Source organism: Puma concolor, chromosome E1, assembly GCF_028749965.1.
Source record: "Puma concolor isolate L17-30 chromosome E1, mPumCon1.1.hap2, whole genome shotgun sequence".
NCBI classification, from domain to species: domain Eukaryota; kingdom Metazoa; phylum Chordata; class Mammalia; order Carnivora; family Felidae; genus Puma; species Puma concolor.
Genome location: NC_141680.1, coordinates 17,465,377 through 17,490,477, shown reverse-complemented (window position 1 = coordinate 17,490,477; position 25,101 = coordinate 17,465,377). Strand labels below are relative to the sequence as shown.

The window sequence follows — 25,101 nt, the reverse complement described above, 5'->3', positions numbered from 1 at the left end:
CAGTCTCTGCTCAAAACCCTCCAAGGGCTTCCCATCTTACTTAAAGTAAAAACCAAAGCCCTTAACATGACCCCAGGGCTTGACCTGGTCTGTCTGATGACCCCTCTCTTCACCTCTCTCTCTGTACTACTCACTCATTCTGCCTCAGTCACATTAGCTACCTTGCCATTACTAGAAACCCCCAAGTATGTTCTCACCTCAGGGCCTTACCACTTTTCTAGGACAGTGCTCCTCACATATTTCCACATGGTTTACTCCCTCTTCTCCTTCTTGACTCAAATGTCACTTTCCCCATGAGGCAGATACTGAGACGGATCCTGGTACACAGATTATTTATTAGGGATTAATAGTTGTGAAGGGAGGGAAGCGTAACAGGATTAGGCAGAAGTCAGCTGCAATACAGGCCTGGTAAAGCCTCATCGATTCTGTATATAAGTGAAATCATAAGTATTTGTCTTTCTCTGGCTTATTTCACTCATCATAGTACCTTCTGGGTCCATCCATGTTGTCGCAAATGGCAATCTCCTTTTGTACGGTGGAGTAACATTCCACTGTATACATATACCATATCTTTTTTGTCCATTCTTCTATCGATGACACTTAAATTGTTTTCATATCTTGGCTATTGTAAATAATGCTTCAATGAACATAGGGGTACATGTATCAAATTGGTGTTTTCATTTTCTCTAGATCCAGAAGTAGAATTGCATGTAACTGTCCTGTTTTTCCAACACTGTTTATTGAAGAAACTGTCTTTTCCTCATTGTATGTTCTTGCCTCCTTTGTCATAGGTTAGTTGACCATACATGCATAGGTTTATTTCTGGGGTCTCTATTCTATTCCATGGATCTATGTGTCTATGTTTATGCCAGTACCATGCTGTTTTGCTAACTCTAGTCTTGCAGTATAGCTTGAAATCAGGAAGCGTGATGTCTTCAGCTTGATTCTACTTTCTCAAGGTTGCTTGTGTTATTTGAAGTCTTTTATGGTCCCATACAAATTTTGGGATTCTTTTTTCCATTTCTGTGAAAAATGCCATTGATATTTTGATGAGGCAAAATGTGAGTTCTTAACCATTACACTATTCTGCATCCCAAGGGAACACATAAGAACTTAACTGTACTCATTGATCCATCAGAAATAATGACAATTAGAAGGTTTCGGCTGCCAATGAAACTAAATATTTAGAAAACCTCTCTTATACTGCTTTAAATTTCCTCTTTTGATCTCTAAGTCAATTGAATATGGTTTATGATCCATTAGCATGGATTCAAGCCTAATGTATCTCTTACATAGTACATTCTAAATTTGCCTAGATGATATTAGTGAGGAAGTGAAATGTCTACTACATTCTTCATTTCAAAAATTATGCCAATGAAATATGCCAATAAAACATTCCATTTTAAGCAAGCTATATTAGTCTCCTTTAATTGTAAGAAACAGAAGCCAACCTGAGTTAATGTAGATGAAAATGAAATGTATGGAGTCCAAGAGCAAGAATATTGTCTCACTTCTGGAAGTCAGGGACTTGGAAAAATCAAGACTCTTCTTTCTGCTTTCTGTTTCATCTGTCTCTATATACTGACTTATCCTGCATCCTCCATTTACCTGGAGGAATCTGGCCACCCAAAACTCTTAAGTTTACATTCACAAGTCCAGCCCCTCTCAGAGGACAACCAACCATTTCCCAGTCCTAATTCCCAATTTCTAGTGGAAAGAATCTGAATGGCTTTGTTTATATCAGGGATCATCCCCTGCTCCAATCATTTATGGCTATGGAAGTAGGGCGATTTGATCCAAGTTGGACTCCCAGTACAAATTTGGCTACCACTGTGCTGGGACAGACAAGGAAATCATTTACTTATGAGTTGGGCTAACACTTCAAGAAAGGTTCCCTCAGAAACTCTTCCAGCACTAGATCCATTTGTCCCTTAACATAAGATCTTTATAGTCAAGTATAGATCAAGAATGTTATGTTCCTGACCCATAAAATGAGGGAAAATCCAGAAGACAATACACACTGGTGGTGAGGCTGAGGAGGAATGGCCACTCATTCATTAGTATTGGAAGAACAAAAAAGCCCAAGCCTGATGTAAAATCCTACCCAAAAAAAAGATGCATTTACCGTCTAAGCTAACAATCCCACTTCCGGGAATCTGTTCAATAGGAACCAAGAGAAATGGCCCATAAGCATAGATGTCTTCAGACTCTATACTTTCAAAAAAAAAAAATAGACAAAGGATACCTTATTATAATATCAGAAGATGCAGAAACTTTGCACAATCCCCATTCTTTATACTCCAATAATTAAATGTAGCCAGTCTCGGAAAACACATGGTTTTATATACCATTCATCAAAAGAAAACTGCATCCAATTTTTAGAACTATTAACTTACAGGCAATGTTTTATAACTGCTGCTATTTCATGCCGGGAGGTAAAAAGTGTGCTCTATATAATGCTGTTGTGGTCTAGAGGGGAGTTGCTCCAAAAATATTTTGTCTCACTGATGAATGGTTTTGGTGTATGGTTTTGTATTAATTACCTCTGTCTGCAGCACAGCTGAAGAATAGTACTGACATGAAAATGCTTTATTCACGTGACAAGCAAATGATATGGAAAAAATTGTAGCCAATAATTTCATACGCATCAACTGAATCCCAGGGAAAATCCAAGTAAAGAGCCCTGTTTTAAATCAATCGTTTATCTTCTTTTTGTCTGCAGTACATCTCCTCATACATTGCAGACTTTAAAAGTGAAATGTTTGAGAAACTCCTTAAGCACCTCTGTCATTGTGCAGATGAATTCCGGGAGATCATAAAAACGGATATGCGGAGGCAGATGTTTGCTGAACTCTTCCTGTGTTGTGACCGTGGGAAGGTAGGATAAGACCTTAAAGCAATACTTCTCAAACTATTTTTTTGTGAAGGACTGGATTTTAGGTTGTTGTGGATGGTGATGTTTTTAATTGCTAAACCGTTGTGGACTAACACTCAATGAAAACGGATTGCTGGGGGGGAAAAATGCACGTACAAAAGACAATCCACATTTTTTATTATTAGATTCAAATATGATTTATCTGTTACTTTCTCAAATTGCTATATAATTTTTTAGATACTATCCTCAATTTCTATACCTTTCTTGTCACAGACTGGTACCAGCCTATAGACCATGTCTTCAATGGCACTGCCATTTTACAATGTACAGCTTGTCTCTTTCCATTCTTAAGAATGTATTTTTTTAAGATTGTTTTTGCTTACTCTCTTTGCTGCTGGCTTCCTATAGAAAATAAATTGTTGGGAATAGGAAGCTTACCACATTGTATTATGCTGCTTCTTAAAATAAGAAAAGTTTATATCAAAAAGTATTTCGGGAGACCGGCAGAAGATGGCGGCCTAGGAGGACGCTGGGCTCACCGCACGTCATGCTGATCACTTAGATTCCACCTACACCTGCCTAAATAACCCAGAAAACCGCCAGAAGACTAGCAGAATGGAGTCTCCGGAGCCAAGCGCAGAAGAGAGGCCCACGGAAGAGGGTAGGAAAGGCGGAGAGGCGGTGCCTGCTCCACAGACTGGCAGGAGAGAGCCGGGGGAGGGGCGGCCCGCTGGCCAGGCAGAGCCCCGGAGTCTGGCTTGCAAAAGTGGAGGGGCCGGATGGAGTGTGTTCCGACAGCAAGCAGGACTTGACATCTGGAAGGTTATAAGCTAACAGCTCTGCTCGGAAAGCGGGAAGGCTGGAGGACAAAGGGAGGGACAGTTGCTGAGCCCTGGGAAGACAGAGCTCAGTTTGGTGGGGAACAAAGGCGCTAGCCAGCGCCATCGCCCTCGCCCATCCCCCAGCCAAAATCCCAAAGGGAACTAGTTCCTGCCAGGGAACTTGCTTGCTCCGGGCAAACACCCAACACTGTGCTTCTGTGGAGCCACCCCTCCGGCAGCGGGTCTGATTCCCTCCCGCTGCCACAGGGCCCCTCCTGAAGTGGATCGCAGAAGGAGAAGCGAGCTAAGCCTGTCCCTCCAGCCCCCGTGCACCTTGCCTAACAACCCCAGCTAATACGCCAGATCCCCAGCACCACAAGCCTGGCAGTGTGCAAGTAGCCCAGATGGGCCACCCCACCTCACAGTGAATCCCACCCCTAGGAGAGGGGAAGAGAAGGCACACACCAGTCTGACTGTGGCCCCAGCGGTGGGCTGGGGGCAGACATCAGGTCTGACTGTGGCCCTGCCCACCAACTCCAGTTATACACCACAGCACAGGGGAAGTGCCCAGCAGGTCCGCACCACTCCAGGGACTATCCAAAATGACCAAACGGAAGAATTCCCCTCAAAAGAATCTCCAGGAAAGAACAATAGCTAATGAACTGATCAAAAAGGATTTAAATAATATAACAGAAAGTGAATTTAGAATAATAGTCATAAAATTAATCGCTGGGCTTGAAAACAGTATGGAGGACAGCAGAGAATCTCTTGCTACAGAGATCAAGGGACTACGGAACAGTCAGGAGGAGCTGAAAAACGCTTTAAACGAGATGCAAAATAAAATGGAAACGACCACGGCTCGGATTGAAGAGGCAGAGGAGAGAATAGGTGAACTAGAAGATAAAATTATGGAAAAAGAGGAAGCTGAGAAAAAGAGAGATAAAAAAAATCCAGGAGTATGAGGGGAAAATTAGAGAACTAAGTGATACACTAAAAAGAAATAATATATGCATAATTGGTATCCCAGAGGAGGAAGAGAGAGGGAAAGGTGCTGAAGGTGTAGTTGAAGAAATAATAGCTGAGAACTTCCCTGAACTGGGGAAGGAAAAAGGCATTGAAATCCAAGAGGCACAGAGAACTCCCTTCAGACGTAACTTGAATTGATCTTCTGCACGACATATCATAGTGAAACTGGCAAAATACAAGGATAAAGAGAAAATTCTGAAAGCAGCAAGGGGTAAACGTGCCCTCACATATAAAGGGAGACCTATAAGACTCGTGACTGATCTCTCTTTTGAAACTTGGCAGGCCAGAAAGGATTGGCACGAGATCTTCAATGTGTTGAACAGAAAAAATATGCAGCCGAGAATCCTTTATCCAGCAAGTCTGTCATTTAGAATAGAAGGAGAGATAAAGGTCTTCCCAAACAAACAAAAACTGAAGGAATTTGTCACCACTAAACCAGCCCTACAAGGGATCCTAAGGGGGACCCTGTGAGACAAAGTACCAGAGACATCACTACAAGCATAAAACATACAGACATCACAATGACTCTAAACCCATATCTTTCTATAATAACACTGAATGTAAATGGATTAAATGCGCCAACCAAAAGACATAGGGTGTCAGAATGGATAAAAAAACAAGACCCATCTATTTGTTGTCTACAAGAGACTCGTTTTAGACCTGAGGACACCTTTAGATTGAGAGTGAGGGGATGGAGAACTATTTATCATGCTACTGGAAGCCAAAAGAAAGCTGGAGTAGCCATACTTATATCAGACAAACTAGACTTTAAATTAAAGGCTGTAACAAGAGATGAAGAAGGACATTATATAATAGTGACAGGGTCTATCCATCAGGAAGAGCTAACAATTATAAATGTCTATGCGCCGAATACCGGAGCGCCCAAATATATAAAACAATTACTCATAAACATAAGCAACCTTATTGAGAAGAATGTGGTAATTGCAGGGGACTTTAACACCCCACTTACAGAAATGGATAGATCATCTAGACACACGGTCAATAAAGAAACAAGGGCCCTGAATGAGACATTGGATCAGATGGACTTGACAGATATATTTAGAACTCTGCATCCCAAAGCAACAGAATATACTTTCTTCTCGAGTGCACATGGAACATTCTCCAAGATAGATCATATACTGGGTCACAAAACAGCCCTTCATAAGTTTACAAGAATTGAAATTATACCATGCATACTTTCAGACCACAATGCTATGAAGCTTGAAATCAACCACAGGAAAAAGTCTGGAAAACCTCCAAAAGCATGGAGGTTAAAGAACACCCTACTAACGAATGAGTGGGTCAACCAGGCACTTAGAGAAGAAATTAAAAAATATATGGAAACAAATGAAAATGAAAATACAACAATCCAAACGCTTTGGGACGCAGCGAAGGCAGTCCTGAGAGGAAAATACGTTGCAATCCAGGCCTATCTCAAGAAACAAGAAAAATCACAAATACAAAATCTATCAGCACACCTAAAGGAAATAGAAGCAGAACAGCAAAGGCAGCCTAAACCCAGCAGAAGAAGAGAAATAATAAAGATCAGAGCAGAAATAAACAATATAGAATCTAAAAAAACTGTAGAGCAGATCAACGAAACCAAGAGTTGGTTTTTTGAAAAAATAAACAAAATTGACAAACCTCTAGCCAGGCTTCTCAAAAAGAAAAGGGAGATGACCCAAATAGATAAAATCATGAGTGAAAATGGAATTATTACAACCAATCCCTCAGAGATACAAACAATTATCAGGGAATACTATGAAAAATTATATGCCAACAAATTGGACAACCTGGAAGAAATGGACAAATTCCTGAACACCCACACTCTTCCAAAACTCAATCAGGAGGAAATAGAAAGCTTGAACAGACCCATAACCAGCGAAGAAATTGAATCGGTTATCAAAAATCTCCCAACAAATAAGAGTCCAGGACCAGATGGCTTCCCAGGGGAGTTCTACCAGACGTTTAAAGCAGAGATAATACCTATCCTTCTCCAGCTATTCCAAGAAATAGAAAGGGAAGGAAAACTTCCAGACTCGTTCTATGAAGCCAGTATTACTTTGATTCCTAAACCAGACAGAGACCCAGTAAAAAAAGAGAACTACAGGCCAATATCCCTGATGAATATGGATGCAAAAATTCTCAATAAGATACTAGCAAATCGAATTCAACGGCATATAAAAAGAATTATTCACCATGATCAAGTGGGATTCATTCCTGGGATGCAGGGCTGGTTCAACATTTGCAAATCAATCAACGTGATACATCACATTAACAAAAAAAAAAGAGAAAAACCATATGATCCTGTCAATCTATGCAGAAAAGGCCTTTGACAAAATCCAGCACCCTTTCTTAATAAAAACCCTTGAGAAAGTCGGGATAGAAGGAACATACTTAAAGATCATAAAAGCCATTTATGAAAAGCCCACAGCTAACATCATCCTCAACGGGGAAAAACTGAGAGCTTTTTCCCTGAGATCAGGAACACGACAGGGATGCCCACTCTCACCGCTGTTGTTTAACATAGTGCTGGAAGTTCTAGCATCAGCAATCAGACAACAACAGGAAATCAAAGTCATCAAAATTGGCAAAAATGAAGTCAAGCTTTCGCTTTTTGCAGATGACATGATATTATACATGGAAAATCCGATAGACTCCACCAAAAGTCTGCTAGAACTGATACATGAATTCAGCAAAGTTGCAGGATACAAAATCAATATACAGAAATCAGTTGCATTCTTATACACTAACAATGAAGCAACAGAAAGACAAATAAAGAAACTGATCCCATTCACAATTGCACCAAGAAGCATAAAATACCTAGGAATAAATCTAACCAAAGATGTAAAGGATCTGTATGCTGAAAACTATAGAAAGCTTATGAAGGTAATTGAAGAAGATTTAAAGAAATGGAAAGACATTCCCTGCTCATGGATTGGAAGAATAAATATTGTCAAAATGTCAATACTACCCAAAGCTATCTACACATTCAATGCAATCCCAATCAAAATTGCACCAGCATTCTTCTCGAAACTAGAACAAGCAATCCTAAAATTCATATGGAACCACAAAAGGCCCCGAATAGCCAAAGTAATTTTGAAGAAGAAGACCAAAGCAGGAGGCATCACAATCCCAGACTTTAGCCTCTACTACAAAGCTGTCATCATCAAGACAGCATGGTATTGGCACAAAAACAGACACATAGACCAATGGAATAGAATAGAAACCCCAGAACTAGACCCACAAACGTATGGCCAGCTCATCTTTGACAAAGCAGGAAAGAACATCCAATGGAAAAAAGACAGTCTCTTTAACAAATGGTGCTGGGAGAACTGGACAGCAACACGCAGAAGGTTGAAACTAGACCACTTTTTCACACCATTCACAAAAATAAACTCAAACTGGATAAAGGACCTGAATGTGAGACAGGAAACCATCAAAACCTTAGAGGAGAAAGCAGGAAAAGACCTCTCTGACCTCAGCCATAGCAATCTCTTACTCGACACATCCCCAAAGGCAAGGGAATTAAAAGCAAAAGTGAATTACTGGGACCTTATGAAGATAAAAAGCTTCTGCACAGCAAAGGAAACAACCAACAAAACTAAAAGGCAACCGACGGAATGGGAAAAGATATTTGCAAATGACATATCGGACAAAGGGCTAGTATCCAAAATCTATAAAGAGCTCACCAAACTCCACACCCGAAAAGCAAATAACCCAGTGAAGAAATGGGCAGAAAACATGAATAGACACTTCTCTAAAGAAGACATCCGGATGGCCAACAGGCACATGAAAAGATGTTCAGCGTCGCTCCTTATCAGGGAAATACAAATCAAAACCACACTCAGGTATCACCTCACGCCAGTCAGAGTGCCCAAAATGAACAAATCAGGAGACTATAGATGCTGGAGAGGATGTGGAGAAACGGGAACCCTCTTGCACTGTTGGTGGGAATGCAAATTGGTGCAGCCGCTCTGGAAAGCAGTGTGGAGGTTCCTCAGAAAATTAAAAATAGACCTATCCTATGACCCAGCAATAGCACTGCTAGGAATTTATCCAAGGGACACAGAAGTACTGATGCATAGGGGCACTTGTACCCCAATGTTCATAGCAGCACTCTCAACAATAGCCAAATTATGGAAAGAGCCTAAATGTCCATCAACTGATGAATGGATAAAGAAATTGTGGTTTATATACACAATGGAATACTACGTGGCAATGAGAAAAAATGAAATATGGCCTTTTGTAGCAACGTGGATGGAACTGGAGAGTGTGATGCTAAGTGAAATAAGCCATACAGAGAAAGACAGATACCATATGTTTTCACTCTTATGTGGATCCTGAGAAACTTAACAGGAACCCATGGGGGAGGGGAAGGAAAAAAAAAAAAGAGGTTAGAGTGGGAGAGAGCCAAAGCATAAGAGACTGTTGACAACTGAGAACAAACTAAGGGTTGATGGGGGGTGGGAGGGAGGAGAGGGTGGGTGATGGGTATTGAGGAGTGCACCTATTGGGATGAGCACTGGGTGTTGTATGGAAACCAATTTGACAATAAATTTCATATATAAATAAAAAAAAATCAAATTTCCAGAAGAAAACATGAACCTTAAAAGAAAATTTGATAAAAAGCAATTTTAAAATTCCATTTTTGGAAAGACACTATGAAGAAAATGAAAAGGAAGCTATAGACTGGGAGAAAATATTTGCAATACATTTAATGACAAAAAATTTGAATCCAGAACCCATAAAGAACTCCTATAACTTAATGAAATAATTCAGTTAAAAATGCCATGGGGGCGCCTGGGTGGCGCAGTCGGTTAAGCGTCCGACTTCAGCCAGGTCACGATCTCGCGGTCCGTGAGTTCGAGCCCCGCGTCGGGCTCTGGGCTGATGGCTCGGAGCCTGGAGCCTGTTTCCGATTCTTTGTCTCCCTCTCTCTCTGCCCCTCCCCCGTTCATGCTCTGTCTCTCTCTGTCCCAAAAATAAATAAACGTTGAAAAAAAAATGTTTAAAAAAAAATGCCATGGACATGTCAGAAGAGACAATATATGTATGCTCAATACATGGAAATATTTCAGTGTCAGTCATCAGAGAAATGCAAATTAAAACCATGAGCTAAAAATTACACCCACTTAGAATAGCTAGAGTTAAAAAGACTGCCAGTGCCAGTACAGCATCTATTCATGATTAAAAACCTTCAACATGGAAAGTTTAGAGGAAACATATTTAATAAAGGCCATATATGAAAAACCCACAACTAATATCATACCCAATGGTGAAAAACTAAGAATTTTCTTGTAAGACTTGGAGCATAACAAGGATGTCCACTCTCACCACTTTTATTCCACATAGTATTGAAAGTCATAGCCATAGCAATCAGACAACAAAAAGAAATGAAAAGAATCCAAATTGGTAAGGAAGAAGTAAAACTTTCACTATTTGCAGATGACATGATACTCTCTATAGAAAACCCTAAAGACTCCACCAAAAAATGACTAGAACTGATAAATGAATTCAGTAAGGTAGCAGCATACAAAATCAATATGCAGAAACCCATTGCATTTCTGTACACTAATAATGAAGTAGCAGAAGAAGAAATCAAGAAAACAATCCCATTTACAATTGCACCAAAAATAATAAAATACCTAGGAACAAACTTAACCAAGTCGGTAAATAACCTATACTCTGAAAACTGCAAAACACTGATGAAGGAAAATGAAGACGACAGAAACAAATGGAAAGATATCCCATGCTTATGGACTGGAAGAACCAATATTGTTAAAATGTGCATACTACCCAAAGCAATCTACAGATTTAATGTAATCACTATCAAAAACCAACAGAATTTTTCACAGAACTAGCACAAATAATCTTAAAATTTGCATGGGACCACAGAGACCTTAAAGCCAAAGCAATCTTGAAAAAGAAGAATAAAACTGGAGGTATCACAGTCCCAAATGTCAAGATATTAATACAAAGCTATACTAATCAAAACAGTTTGGTACTGGCACAAATATAGACACAGAGATTAATGGAATAGAATAGAGACTCAAGAAATAGCCACTTGTTGATATGGTAAATTAATTTTCAACAAAGGAGGCAAGAATATGTATTAGAGAAAAGATAGTCTCTTCAACAAATGGTATTGGGAAAACTGGACAGCTATAAGCAGAAGAATGACACTGGATCATTTTCTTACACCATGCACAAAAATAAACTCAGAATGGACTAAACACCTAAATGTGAGACCTGAAACCAGAAAAATCCTGTAAGAGAGCACAGGCAGTTATTTCTCTGACATCAGCCATAGCAACATTTTTCTAGATATGTCTTCTGAAGCAAGGGAAACAAAACCAAAAATAAACTATTGGGACTGCATCAAAATAAAATCTTCTGCACAACAAAGGAAACAATTCACAAAACTAAAAGACAACCTACTTGAATGGGAGAAGATATTTGCAAATGACATATCCAATAAAGGGTTAGTATCCAAAATGTATTAAGAACTTATAAAACTTAACACCCCCAAGACCAAATAATCCAATTAAAAAATGGGCAGGAGACATGAACAGACATTTCTCCAAAGAAGACATTGAGATGACCAAAATACAAATGAACAATGCTCAACATCATTCATCATCAGGGAATTGCAAATCAAAACTAAAATGAGATATCACCTCACACCTGTCAGAATGGTTAAAATCAAAAACACAAGAAACAAGTGTTAGCAAGGATGTGGAGAAAAAGGAGTGCTCAGACACTGTTGGTGGGAATGCAAACTGGTGGAAAACAGTTTGGAGGTTCCTCAAAACATTAAAAATAGAATTACCATATGATCCAGTAATTCCACTACTGGGTATTTACACAAACAACACAAAAACACTAATTCAAAATGATATATGTACCCCTATGTTTACTGTAGCATTATTTATAATAGCCAAATTATGGAAGAAGCCCAAGTATCCATTGATAGATGAATGGATAAAGAAGAGGTGGTATATGTATACAATGGAATATTGCTCAGCCATAAAAAGGAATGAAATCTTACCATTTGCAACAACATGGATCAATCAGGAGGGTATAATGCTAAGTGAAGTAAGTCAGTCAGAGAAAGACAAATATCATATGGTCTCACTCATCTGTGGAATTTAAGAAACAAAACAAATGAACAAAGAAAAAAAAAGACAAACCAGAAAATAGACTCTTGGCTATAGAGAACAAAGTGATGGTTACCAGAGGAGAGGTGGATGGGGAGATGGGTGATATAGGTGGAGGAAATTAAGAGTCGCTTATGATGAGTACTGAGTAACGTATAGAATTGTTCCATCACTCCATTGCATACCCAAAATTAATATAACACTGTAAACTATACTGGAATTAAAAAAAAAAAAACAAGACTGACAATGCCAAATATTGGCAAAGATATGAAGCAACTAGAATTCTCATATATTGCTGATAGGAATGGAACAAACACTTTGGAAAACATTTTGGCAGTTTCTTAAAAAGTTAAACATATAAGGACACCTGGGTGGCTCAGTTTGTTACAGCTTGGACTTTGACTCAGGTCATGATCTCACAGTTCGTGGGTTTGAGCCCATGTCCAGCTCTGTGCAGACAGTGAAGATCCTGCTTGGGATTCTCTCTCTCTCTCTCTCTCTCTCTCTCTCTCTCTCTCTCTCTCTGCCCCTCTGCAACTCTCTCTCTGTCTCTCAAAATAAATAACTTTTAAAAATTTTAATAGAGAAAAAGTAAACATATATTTGCCATATGAGCCAGCAACCAGCAATTCCACTCCTAGCTATTTACCAAGAAGAAATGAAATAAAATTAGAAAAAATGGAAAATATGAATATTCAAAGACTTGTTTGCCAATGCTCTTAGCAGTGTAATTCACACCTCCAAACTGGAAACAACCCAAGTGTCCATCAACTTGTGGATAAACACATTGTATTATATCCTTACAATGGAATACTACTTTGCGATAAAAGGAGATGAAGTACTGATACACACAATAACATTGATGAATTTCAAAAATATTATACTAAGTGAAAGAAAGAAGACATAAAAGAATGCATACTACATGATTTCGTTTATATGAAAATCTAGAAAAAGGAAAACTAATCTATAGCAGTAGAAAGCAGAATGATAGTTTTCTGGGGCCATGAGTACAAAGGGGCACAAGGGAACTTTTTGATTTAATGAAAAAATCTGTATCTTCATTTTGGTGGTAGTCATATGGATGTATACATTGTCACAAGTCATTGAACTCTACGCTTAAAATTGGCTCATTTTATTGGATGTAAATTATACTTCTTTGAGGTTGATAAAAAAATAAGAAGGCTCATAGTATTATTTATAATAGTAAAAAACTAAAAATAGTACAAATGTTTATCAATAATGGTATGATTAAATAAATCTTTATATATTAATTAATATATATTAATAAATCTATATATTAAAGATTTTAATAATAAACCTTTATATATATTAGTGGATTATTATGTAGCAATGAAAAAAATTACAGAAAAATTAAACATGAATAAAATTTATGGATATAATATTGAACAAAAAAGATACAAAAGGGTATATACTATATAATTTAATTTATATGAAATACAAAAATAAGCAAACTAATCTATAGTGAAAACATCATAATAATAATTACCTTTGGAGGAATTATTGACTAAGAGATGCCATGAAGGAGCCTTCGGGCAATTATGAAAATGTTCTATATCTTTATCTGAGTGGTACTTATATAGAGTATACAGTATAGTATAGGTAAACATTCACTGAAATAAACATTTGGTATTTGCACACCTTGTTATGTATTTATTATTCTTCAATGAAAACATATTTTTAAATTGTCACTGTGGTTGCTTGGGATGAAGTATCTTTTGAAGGAAGGGCTTTAAGAGACCAAGTGGCTGTTGCATTTAACCATAATTACAGTAAGTGTTGACTACAAGGGCTGTCAGTGGATGGGCTTCATTTCATTACATTGGAGATATTGTAGAAAGTAAAAGACAAGCTCAGGGCTTTAAATTCTCGCTCAAGTTGCAGTCAGAAAACGATAAAATTTTCACAATGGCTCTGAAGGAATCTCTATTTCTTTTATTTTTAGGGCAGCTGTGGATGAAAAATCAGCCTCTAAATTTAATATAACAGGATTAAAATGCAAGTTGAATTCACAGAGTTGTCAAGTCTCTTATAGCAAAGTCAGCATGCTGCTTGGAAAATAGAGGGACCTTGAGACTTGGAATTTTTATGTTTGGATGGAAGCTAAGACTTGAAGTACAAATATCTCTAAGCCTTCCTTGGCAGCAGAAGCAATCCCTTCTCTCCTGTTTGAGAATATTAGCTTTTCTTTCCTTATAGCCCCTATAATAACTTCACTTAAGGCACTTAGCTTGCAGGGGGATGTCTATTTTCCTTAAGGCCCACCTGTCCAACATTCATTGCCATTAGACCCAAAGTTGGAGTCAGATCTCAGCATGTCCCAACAGGACTAGTCAAATCTGTACTGAGAGGTGATTGTTGGTACTCTAAGGGAATAGTAAGTTTTTACTAATTCATAGCAGCAAAAACCTAGAGAATATGTGTGGGGATTGATTATAAAACTTTTAGACTAGGAAGGATAGATATAAGTTTGGATTGGCTCAAACTTGTCAATATACTTAGAAAATTTACTTAGCAGTAATATTTTGAGTATCTGTGAATGGTTTTAACAGTTTTCTTGGTAGGTAAATTGAAACCTTGACTCAAATATGGCTTATGTTCAATGAGATTGAGATGCCAGAGTCTTCTTGGAATACTATAGAGGAAGAAATCCAAAAGCTTATAAGGTTGTTAAAGTTGATTTCTCTTATGTAGCCTGCCCATTATGCACCTTTACCATATCCCCCCAGAGGGCACAGATGACACTTTCTTGAGAAGTACATTAATGAGGAGAAGACTAGTATCTCCAAAAAAATCTCTTTGGTAGCTCTCCTCTGTAGGCTGAAGTTGATGGTAGTAGATAGTGCCATTGAAATTATGGGATTCCAAAATGATAGAAGACATGGTATTTAACTGCCTGAGACAAGATCTACTGGTCAAAGTCAGTGCTCATAGATATCATAGATAAATGGCATTTTAACTCAATGCCCAATGTCAAGGTCCATATTATAATGAATTCATTTTGTCTGGGACTTACACTGTGGTTATTTACCTACTTACTGAATGTATAATTGGAATTACCACAATGAACAATAAGAATTAAAGTAGCCATCTGAAAATTTTGACCGGTTTCCTTAGAGTTACATAGATAGGATGTCTATTAAATTATTACTAGAGTTATTCACAGAAAAGCTCTAACTATGAGGCTAAAAACATGAGTTGAGACACCTCAAGGGAGAATCTTGGCTTCTCATCCACTTTCCAGACTTAAGCCAATTTATACACCCAGAATTCTTTGATTGAACAGGAGTCTGGCTCTCTTGAGAAAGAATCCTACAAGACTGCCTCAAACATATACTGTAGATCTTACTGCAAGCATTCCTCAAAATACCTGTAGCCATTTACTAGGGTGATATACATTGGAAAATGGAAAATATCCCAGACTTTCAGAGATTACCAGACACTGATTGCAAGTTAATACTAATTCCTAAGATCTCAAAATTCCCCAGTGGACCACTGGTTAAAATTAGAGCTTATAGGTGTCAAGTGATAAATGCTATTTTGGTCCCCCAATTAATCTTTGGATTTAGCTCTGTTTGTTTCTGGTTCCTGAATGTATAATTAGAATAGATATACTCAGAGACTAGCAGCATCCTCACAAATTAGGGACTAAAGGATGTCATGGTAGGAAGGACCACATAGAAACTCCTGAACTTTCTCAGTCTGCCAGAATGGTAAAAATAAACAAAAATAACAAAAACAAAATCATTCCACAGAAATTAGATATAAAAACACATGAATGAAGGTTCAGAAGAAGTAACCCTATCACATTCTTGTCTAATTCTCCTGTTTTTGCCTATGCAGAAGGTAGATCTTAAAGAATGTTTGTAGACTACTACAACTCCATTTGCAGTTGTTACCCACTGTGTGGAATCTTTATTGAACCAAACTGACACAACCTCCTCATTCACAACTATTGGTTTGTCAAATACTATTCTCTCTAGAGCAGTTTACAAGGACCAACAGAAGTTTGATTTAACCTGTCAGCACTATACTTTTACTGCCTTGCCAGAGCAATAAGCAGCCCTCTTTCTTTCTATTAAAATCTATTATGCAGACATTTCACAGAATGTCAGATCTACTAACCACGATGATTTCCATCATGGTGATTGGATCTGCTGAGCATGATGCTTTAGATGCTTTGGTACAACCCATATGTGTCAGAGGCTGAGAGATAAAAACCATACAAATTCAGGGTTTACTACCATGGCAATATTTTTAGCATATCCTGAAACATGACAGGATATCTCAAATATGAAGCAAGTATGTCGCCTGCCACTAAAAAAGAGGAACAATGCTTATTGGACCTTTTTACATTTTAGGAACAACCTTTACTCTTATATTCTGTTGTTACACATTAAATGAGCTGTTAGCTACTAAAGTCCTAGAGAAAGAAAAGGCTTTGTAGGTTTTGTACTCTACAGTGCAAAAACTCTTCTTTACTTTACTTTATACCTTAACACCTAGATTATCCTACAGTATTTGAAGTGTATGGGGCAAATTGGAATATTATGGCAAGTTGCAATAGAAGAATTACGGTGTAGATTACTTGAGTTTTGGAGCAAAATTATACCCTCTACTAATGTTAACTATTCTCCTTTGAGAAACAGCTCCTGTGTGTGATTATACTGTGATAAAACCATATGCTTATTATTTGTATACTTTTCTGTATGTATGTTGTACTATAAAAAAAGGTTTACTTTTTAAAAGCTATATGGAAATTAAGGTCCAAATATAGCAAAAACAATTATGAAAAGAAGAGCAAGCTGGGGAGGATTTCCCGGGTTTTTCAAAATAAAGCTGTATTTACAGAATATTGGACCTGACATTAGGTTTATGAGTATGTGAGAATTTAGCATATGACATAGGTAGCAATAGAAATCAGTAAGAAGAGCCTAATCAATAAATGCTAAGTTGGAACAACGGGAAAAAGTTAAAATTAGATTTGAGCCTCCATAATGAGGAAAAATAGGTCCTATCTAATCAAAGACCTAGATATGGAAAACAAAATTATAAACATTTTAGAAGCCCATATAAAGTATAGAGCATGCCTTTAAACCTCAGGTAGGTAATATTCTTAAAGAATACCTCTAGTAAGCACAAATCATAAAAGAAATAATCAATATATTTGACTGCCTCAAAATTAAAAACTATGATATGACTAAACTCATCAAAAGTTAAATTAAAAAATAAGAGATAAACTGGGAAAGGGTATTTGCTATATAGATCACAGAATGATCATTGTCAAAAATTTACAAATTAGTAAGAAATAGGCAACTCTTTCTAACTGAAGAAAGGAAAAGGATGTAAAAAAGCCATTCATAGATGAGGGAACACAAATACATAGTAAACAAATGAAAATATTTAATGTCACTAAGAATCAGGGAAATGAAAATTAAAATAACTAGATACCATTTTTTATCCATCAGATTGAAAAAAATTGTAACCTTTAACAATATCTAGTATTGGCATGGATATGGAGAAATGACATTCTTATTCAGTAATGGTGAGAAGTAAATTGGTATAGGTGTTTTGTTGAACATTTAGCAATAACTACTAATGGTGAAAATGCACATAGTATACAATCCATTAATTACACTTTTAATTATTCCCCTAAGGAAATGCTTACAGGTGTACTCAAGGAGATGTGTATAAGGAAATCCATTGCAGCATTATTTGAGTATCAAAACACTGGAAATGATTGAAATGCCAATCAGTAAAGGGACTTAAAAAAATTACAGTGTTTTCATATTATAGAATAGAAAACAGCAGCTAAAAGGAATAAAGTATATTTCTTTACATACATGAATTGATCTCAATGTTGAGTAAGTAAAAGCAATTTTAAGAAGTACACGTTTTATGATGTCAACAATATATTTTAAAGTACATAAACAAAATGTTGATAATCATCATTTCTGGGTGTTGGGAACACAAGTGTTAGTTTTATCATTTTCTCTATTTTTCTATAATTAAAATGTTTCTCAAAATAAAAACGATGCGAAAAATAGAACAAGTAGGAAGCAGTTAATTGTTTCAAGTGTCATACTCAGATCAAATTAGATAAGAACTGAGCATTGTACATTGGATTTAACAATTAAGTCAGTAACTATTTGTTAAGCATCTATATATTTAAGTGCAAGGTATTTTGACATGTCACAGGATGGGAAAGTAGAATATAAGCCTGAAGACAAGGTATAACTTTCCTGACTTTGACTCCTCAGCTTTTATTTACGTAATGATGGTAGTAGTGGTGATGATAAAAGCTTCAATAAGCCATATTACATTTACACAAAAATCTCAAATTTTCTGTGACAACTAATTGCAAACTTTCTGCTTAGGTAGGGTTTTTGGGTCGGCAGAGGACATTGGCCTTGCTGGAAACATTCTATGACCAAAGTTCGAAAACGCTCAGAAGTTTGCTGCGAAACCCAAGACAATGTAAGTGCCACTCAAAGGGAGTGTGCTCAACCTGGAATGATGTAATACACCGGCATAATAAAAGCCATTCTATTCCCATGGAATCCCTTCACATGACATCTCCCTTAGATCATGATAGCTATATCTAACTGTTCATTCCCCACACAATTCACTCATCACAACTAGATGTATTTTTCACTATAGTGCGATACTAAAGTTGCCAAGTTAGAACTCAATTTTAAGTTCATTCAAATGAAGAGGTGCTTGAGTGATAATCTGAATATTTTGGAAATTAAGTTGGTAATGGTAAATTCTAGTTTTAATATCTAACTTAGAATTCTAACATTTCTAGGTTTTCTTCTCCCAAGCATTTTTACTTGTATGCCTTTATTGAAATAATACAGTAAAATATGTTTTTTATGTTACTACCAAAACAAATAGAATTATGGGTTTTATTTTTATTTTTTAAAGAAAAAAGGCTCTAAATTGATGGGTTTTCCAAAGAATGTCAATATTTTAGTTCTATGTAAAACTAGTCGGATATTTAAAAATCTATGGGTGATATAGAGTAATCCTGAAAACTGTGGGAATCACACTTTTATAGCGTGGCTATTTTGGGTGAGAAAGGAACAGTTTTGTGTCATGAATCCCACTACAGAGAGTGGTCCTGGACACCAGGTTTGTTTTGTTGTTGTTGTTGGTGGTGGTGGTGGTGGTGGTGGTGGTGATGGTGGTGTTTAAGTGGAGTTCTGGTGAATGCTATCTAATCTTTCCCTAGATTTATGAAACAGGTGTTCATATAAGTTGAGGAGGAAAGGAATTAAGGAATGAAAAAGAAAGAAAGGTGGAGAATAAGAAAGGGGGGGAAATTAATATTGGGAAAACATAGTCCAGGGAATGATAGTCATGGATAGAGACTTGCCTTATTTTGATATTGCAGATATTGAAAAGGTATTTGAGGTGGAAGACATGTGTCCTCCCCTTAATCCCTATGCTGTGCTTATTGTGGGAGGACCAAGAGTAGATAAATTCTTTTTTAATTTTTATTAAAATTTAGTTAACAAGCAGTGTAATATTGGTTTCCTCACTTACACCGTGCACTCCTTAACACCCATCACCCATCTAGCCCATTCCCTGCCTTCCATCAACAAACCCTCAGTTTGTTCTCTATAGTTAAAGAGTCTCCTGTGATTTGTTTCCCTCTTTTCTTTTCTTTCCCCCCCCTTCCCATGTGTTCATCTGTTTTGTTTCTTAAATTCCCCATATGAATGAAATCATGTAATATTTGTCTTTATCTGGTTGACTTATTTTGCTTAGCATAATACATTCTAGCTCCATCCATGTCATTGCAAATGGCAAGATTTCATCCTTTTGATGGCTGAGTAATATTCCATTGTAAATATACCACATCTTCTTTATCCATTCATCAGTCAATGGACATTTGGGCTCTTTTCATAGTTTGGCTATTGTTGATAATGCTGCTATAAACATTGGTGTGTGTGTACCCCTTCAAATCTGGATAAATTCTATTTGTCTTGGCAGTTTTAAGCAACTCTGCAAGTAGAAAAAGAAGAATCATGTTCATTTCCAAAGCCACACCTTTTAGGAAGGGATGATTTCTAACTTACAGTAGTGAACATCTTTTATGTTCCTTTGAATATCTTTTTGCCTCTTGTGTTGGAGGGAAAGCTGTTATTTATTTAAAACAATAAGCCTATGTTATAATTACTGTCATCAATGCTGTTTTGCATTAATTTACTGGCTCTGATTCTGCATTATAAGATCAATTGTTTAAGTAAATATTTTGTTTTCTGCATTAGGGCCATTCATTGAATTTGAAGAGATAGACTTGCCTGAGTTCTGGGGAGACATGGATAATCAGAAACATATTTATGAAGACTTTGACAAAGTGCTCTTAGAGATAAATGCATTACTTTCTGAAAAACATGCTAGCAAAACCCAAAGCACATTGTTAGAAACTCCAGAAGATCAACATAAACATGATGAATATACAGAATCAACATCACCAGAACAACAGAGAGGGACGACAGCAGAACAAGAACCAAACAGAATTTCAACCAAAGAACAAGAACAAGACAAAGAGTCTACTGGAAAAAAAGAACTATACAGAGAAATAGTAACAAAACAAATCCACACAGGGTCAACTTCAGAACAAGGATCAAGTAGAGAGTTAATAACAGAACAAAGACGACATAGTGATTCAGTAACAGAACAAGGACCACCACAAAGAGTATCATCTTCAAAACAAGGAGTCCACATGGAATCAACTGCAGAACAAGGACACCACAGAGAATCAATAGCAGCACAAGGACCACACAGAAGGTCAATCTCAGAACAAGAATCACACAGAGAGTCAGTAACAGAACAAGAACCACACAAAGGGTCACGTGCGGAACAAGAACCATCAGGAGAGATAATTCCAGAAAAACAACAGGACATAGATTCAACTTTACAGTCAGGAAGAGGTAGTATCTTCAGAGAAAGTAGAAAATCTAGGGAGTCTGCTTCCTTTGAACATACTGAAATCCTCCCACAGGAAAAGAAGACTCAGGAGCAAATATATGAAGAGGAACTATTTGTGAGTCCTGAACTGCAAGAGGAGGTTCCAATATCAAGAAGAAAATATCATCTTTCAGGTAGTAATGCAGTTTTTCTATGACATTGGCTCCCTGTTTTGTGGAATGATTGTTAAAGTCTTTTCAGAAAATAATCATTTCAATTAGCATTTTTTCTGGCATATCAGATCAATCAAACCTTAGACATATTTTGCTACTGAATATGCATCTAGGCCTTGAACAATCAATTAAATGCAAACCAGAATGTTTCTGTTTTCAATTTACCTAGAATTCCTTTTGCACAGGAAGCCCATTCATAAAGAAGTAATCTGGTGATGTTACATATGGAAAGCTTCACTGGACTCCTGAAAAGGCAGTAGAAGCCCTTTAGTTTTAAATGTAGTGTGTAATATTAGAATCCACTTTTAAAAATGTCTTTTATTTCTTTTTTAAAATTTTTTTCTAGAGAGAAAGTGTGTGTGAGCAGGGGAGAGGGGAAGAAGGAGAGAGAGAATTCCAAGCAGGCTCCATGCTCAGTGCAGAGCTCAACACAGGGCTCCATCCTATGACCCTGGGATCATGACCTGAGCAGAAATCAAGAGAAGAATCAGACACTCAACCAACTGAGCCACCCAGATACCCCTAAACATTTTTTTGTTTCGACTATAAAATGGGTCTTGCTTTTTTCAGTTATATAAGATATATGTTCTAGAAACATTTCTGAAGGTTACATTGGAGACAGAAAGCACCCTGCATTTCAAATATTTATTCTGCAAAAGACTTTTCCTCTGAATTACCTATTCCAATGTATGTCTTTTTTTTTTTTTTAAATCTAACTTAGAGAGCCAAACTCAATACTGCTTAAGACCTCAGTTAGGCATGAATATTTTTAAACTTCTGCTCTTTAATTTTAAAGTCCCACAGTCCCAAAGAAAATCCTTATTTAAAACTCCTAAGAAATGAGTAACCTGTGTTGTAGTTTCTACATTATCACTAACTAATCTGAAATCTCTCATTTTTTCAGCATGATGTTTATTTCTTCACAAAAAGGGCCACTAATTTCTGGCTCTCCTTATGTAGGAGGGATGCAGCTAGAAAAATTGTGAAGTTACTATTCAATTAGATGTTATTGGTGATGACTTGATTTTGGCTATGTGTAGCAGTGATTCAAAATGACAGTGTCTAAAAAAAACATAAAAATAAAACAAAATAGCAATGTATAAACAGCATAGAAGTTTCTTTCCTTCTGATATAAAAGTCATGTGACAGCTCAGTCTCATGAAATCAGCAATGGCTCAAGTCCTATCTTGTGTCTCCCCTAACCACATAGTCCAGGATGGCTCACTAACATATCCACATTCTGACCAGAAGGTAAGAAGAAAGAAGAAGGGATAGGCATTACATCACTTGCTTACACATGACACTGGTCAGAATTTAGACATTTGATGACACCTAGCTGTGACAGAGACTAGGAAATGTAGCCCTCATATTGAGTGGCCAGATTTGGGTACCAGGAATAGCTTTTGTCATAGAGCTGCTCTCAACAACTAGAGTTATTAAGTGATATCACTATGGTTGAATGTGATATAATATATGTGGGAAATTATCTGATAGAAAGTTTTTAGTGTTCTGTATGCAAAGCATTAGTGTCTGTATGCAAAGCATTTTTCTCATTTATTAACTTAGGAATTTATCATAGAATATATAATGTCCAGTTCAAAGGCCTTTTATTTTTTTTTCAAGTTTTTATTTAAATTCCAGTTCATTATGGTACTTTCTCTTATACCTTTTAGAAACTACAAAAAAGGAAGTTCAGAAAGATCCATCTTGTGAAAAGTCCCAAAAAATAGAAGGAAAGTCATGGTCAGGTGACTCCTCATTTAATCCTCCTTTCATTTATACTCTAGAACAAAAACATTATGAAAGTGAAATTAAATCGTCCATGTTATGGAATGTATATTTTTTAGGTGAACTTTTGACATGTAACTGGAATATGGATTATATCAAATGTGAAGAAGAAGAAGAACAAGCAAACTTACTCTACAGTAGCTCCAGGTTCACAGGTACATGTCAGCAACCAAATTAGGAAGGATAGATGGCAGTCCAGTTGATGAATTTAATTTACTGTGGTACCCCATGAACTTAGCCAAGACACAATGGCAGGATGATCCTTGCATTATTTTGTCACTGAATTGATGGATCTAAATATATACAAGGTGGATGTTTTTGGTGGTAGTGTACATGTAGGCATGTGCTATTGATAAATGCTTTTCTGCCTTAAGTCATATGCATTAGTATATAATGTGTTTTGACCATTACATGGCCCTACAACTTCTTTGAAGCTATGATACAGGTGTACAAAAGGAATCAGATATTGGATATTAGAACTCAGTGGAAATCATTCCAGCTATTCCTCTCCCTGGTAGTCCCATAACTCAACATGTCAGACAGGTGAGAATATGTCATGTTTTTGAAGACTTATAAAGAAAGATCTACTCAACAACAGAGAGAGCAAAGAGTAACTTTTAGCTCTCAAATAAATCATGTATTAAACAATGATTATTCCAACCAGTACTCATATTACTACAATGCTATTTTATCATTTTATCTTTCATCAACAAGCAGTATATTTGATTACTAATTATATTAAGATTGTTTTCTTCCTATCAGCAAATTTTTTTCTCATTTAAGCCTGGGTCAAATAACAAACTTCCTATCCTCAAAATATTTTGGTAAAAATGCATGGCATTGGTCAAGCTATTGTGGCCTATACTAGTTCATATTCTTCTTCTGGTCTTACTTCTTTATTTCAGTTTTGCTTTACGACCTAAAAAATTGCATTGGTGATTATTTTCAAATCATGTCAATCTCATATGGAAGGCATGAATGATTGAATTGATGAATAAATCAAACATAAGTCACTGGGCTGATATTTTATGAAATATGCTTCATAACATTGAGCTTGAAGATAAATATATTAGTCAAGACTCTTTGGGGGAGAGGTTGTAATGGTATTTATAGATTTGTTTAACTGTGAAGTCCAGACTACAGCTGGCTTCAGACACAAATGAATCCAAGGGCTCAATAATAGCAGCGAGACACCATCTTTGCTTCTCATCCCCGTTCCTTTCTGTGTAACTTTCAGTTTTAGGTAGTTTTCTTCATGTTGTGGCAGATATATTTGTAAGAGTATTGCTAAGCCTATATCCTACTAGTTCAGGAATCAGAATACAAAAAGAGTGATTCTTCCCCAATAGTTCCCAAAAAAAGTTCTGGGGCTCATTCTCATTGGCATATGTAGTGGATTACATTGCTGTCATATAGAAACCATTGGCCAGACCTATGTCACGTAGTCATTCTTGTCACGAGGGTGGGGGAGGCTGAGTGCTACCTGATTAATCTAAACTGACAGTGGGGAAGAGATGTTTTCCTCATGAAGGGAGCATGGATTCCTAACAGGAAAAAAGTAGCAGATGTTTATTACAATAAGTACTCGTATATTTTCTCTAAGCTTTAAGAAATTGTTCACTTTACTGTTTGTTGTATGTTTCTTGCTTAATAGACCTACATGCAGTTATCAGAAATATTCAGTCTTACAAGGAAGTAAAAGGTGGGAGTGCTTTCAATGGAGTTTCCTTCAATCTGCTCCAGTTTGTGCAACTTCTGGAGACATTTGTTGGTGAAGATGCCCCCCTGAGTGTCAGTGAGACCCTCACATCCTTTTTTAAGAGGGGCTATGTTGAAACAAAAGAGGAGAAAATAAGTGGCTTAGAACAGGTGAGTAATATTATTTACCAATAAAACAGGTGAGGTTGGAACGACAACAGCCTTGTGAGTTGACTGGACAAACATCCCTGCAGATGAGAAATTAAAGCAGAGTAGAATGGTCAAGGTCACACCCTAAATAAGCAATTAAGGGGGATCAAACACAGGTCCCACAATCCCTGGGTCAGAGCAGCCTAGGGCTACACACACATAGACAGACCCCAGGCTCTAGCTTCTTCAGGCTGAAGTTGTCTTGACCCCTGATGGAGTCAGTGTCTGCTGCCAATGATCTTAAATGCAGATTTGTCTCTGTGTTAGAGGTGGAAGTCTTGCAGTTGAGTGGGGGAGCTCCTCCTAAGAAATTCAGAAAATTGCACTGAGTGAGCGAATTCTTTCTTGCAACA

At 37.0% G+C, this 25,101-nt stretch overlaps 1 protein-coding gene across 15 annotated transcripts in view; it reads left to right on the top strand.

Moving 5' to 3' along the window:
- Positions 1-25,101, top strand: part of EFCAB5 (EF-hand calcium binding domain 5) — a 182,483-nt gene that overhangs the window by 97,198 nt on the left and 60,184 nt on the right. For 9 of the 15 annotated variants that reach the window (XM_086686407.1, XM_086686401.1, XM_086686403.1 and 6 more), the window contains 5 exons: positions 2,723-2,878; positions 18,278-18,377; positions 20,177-21,013; positions 22,726-22,995; positions 24,495-24,709. In XM_086686407.1, coding sequence (XP_086542533.1) covers positions 2,723-2,878; positions 18,278-18,377; positions 20,177-21,013; positions 22,726-22,995; positions 24,495-24,709 — 1,578 coding nt within the window. The remainder of the gene's footprint in view (positions 1-2,722; positions 2,879-18,277; positions 18,378-20,176; positions 21,014-22,725; positions 22,996-24,494; positions 24,710-25,101) is intronic. The other 6 variants (XM_086686413.1, XM_086686412.1, XM_086686411.1 and 3 more) reach the window with 1 other exon arrangement.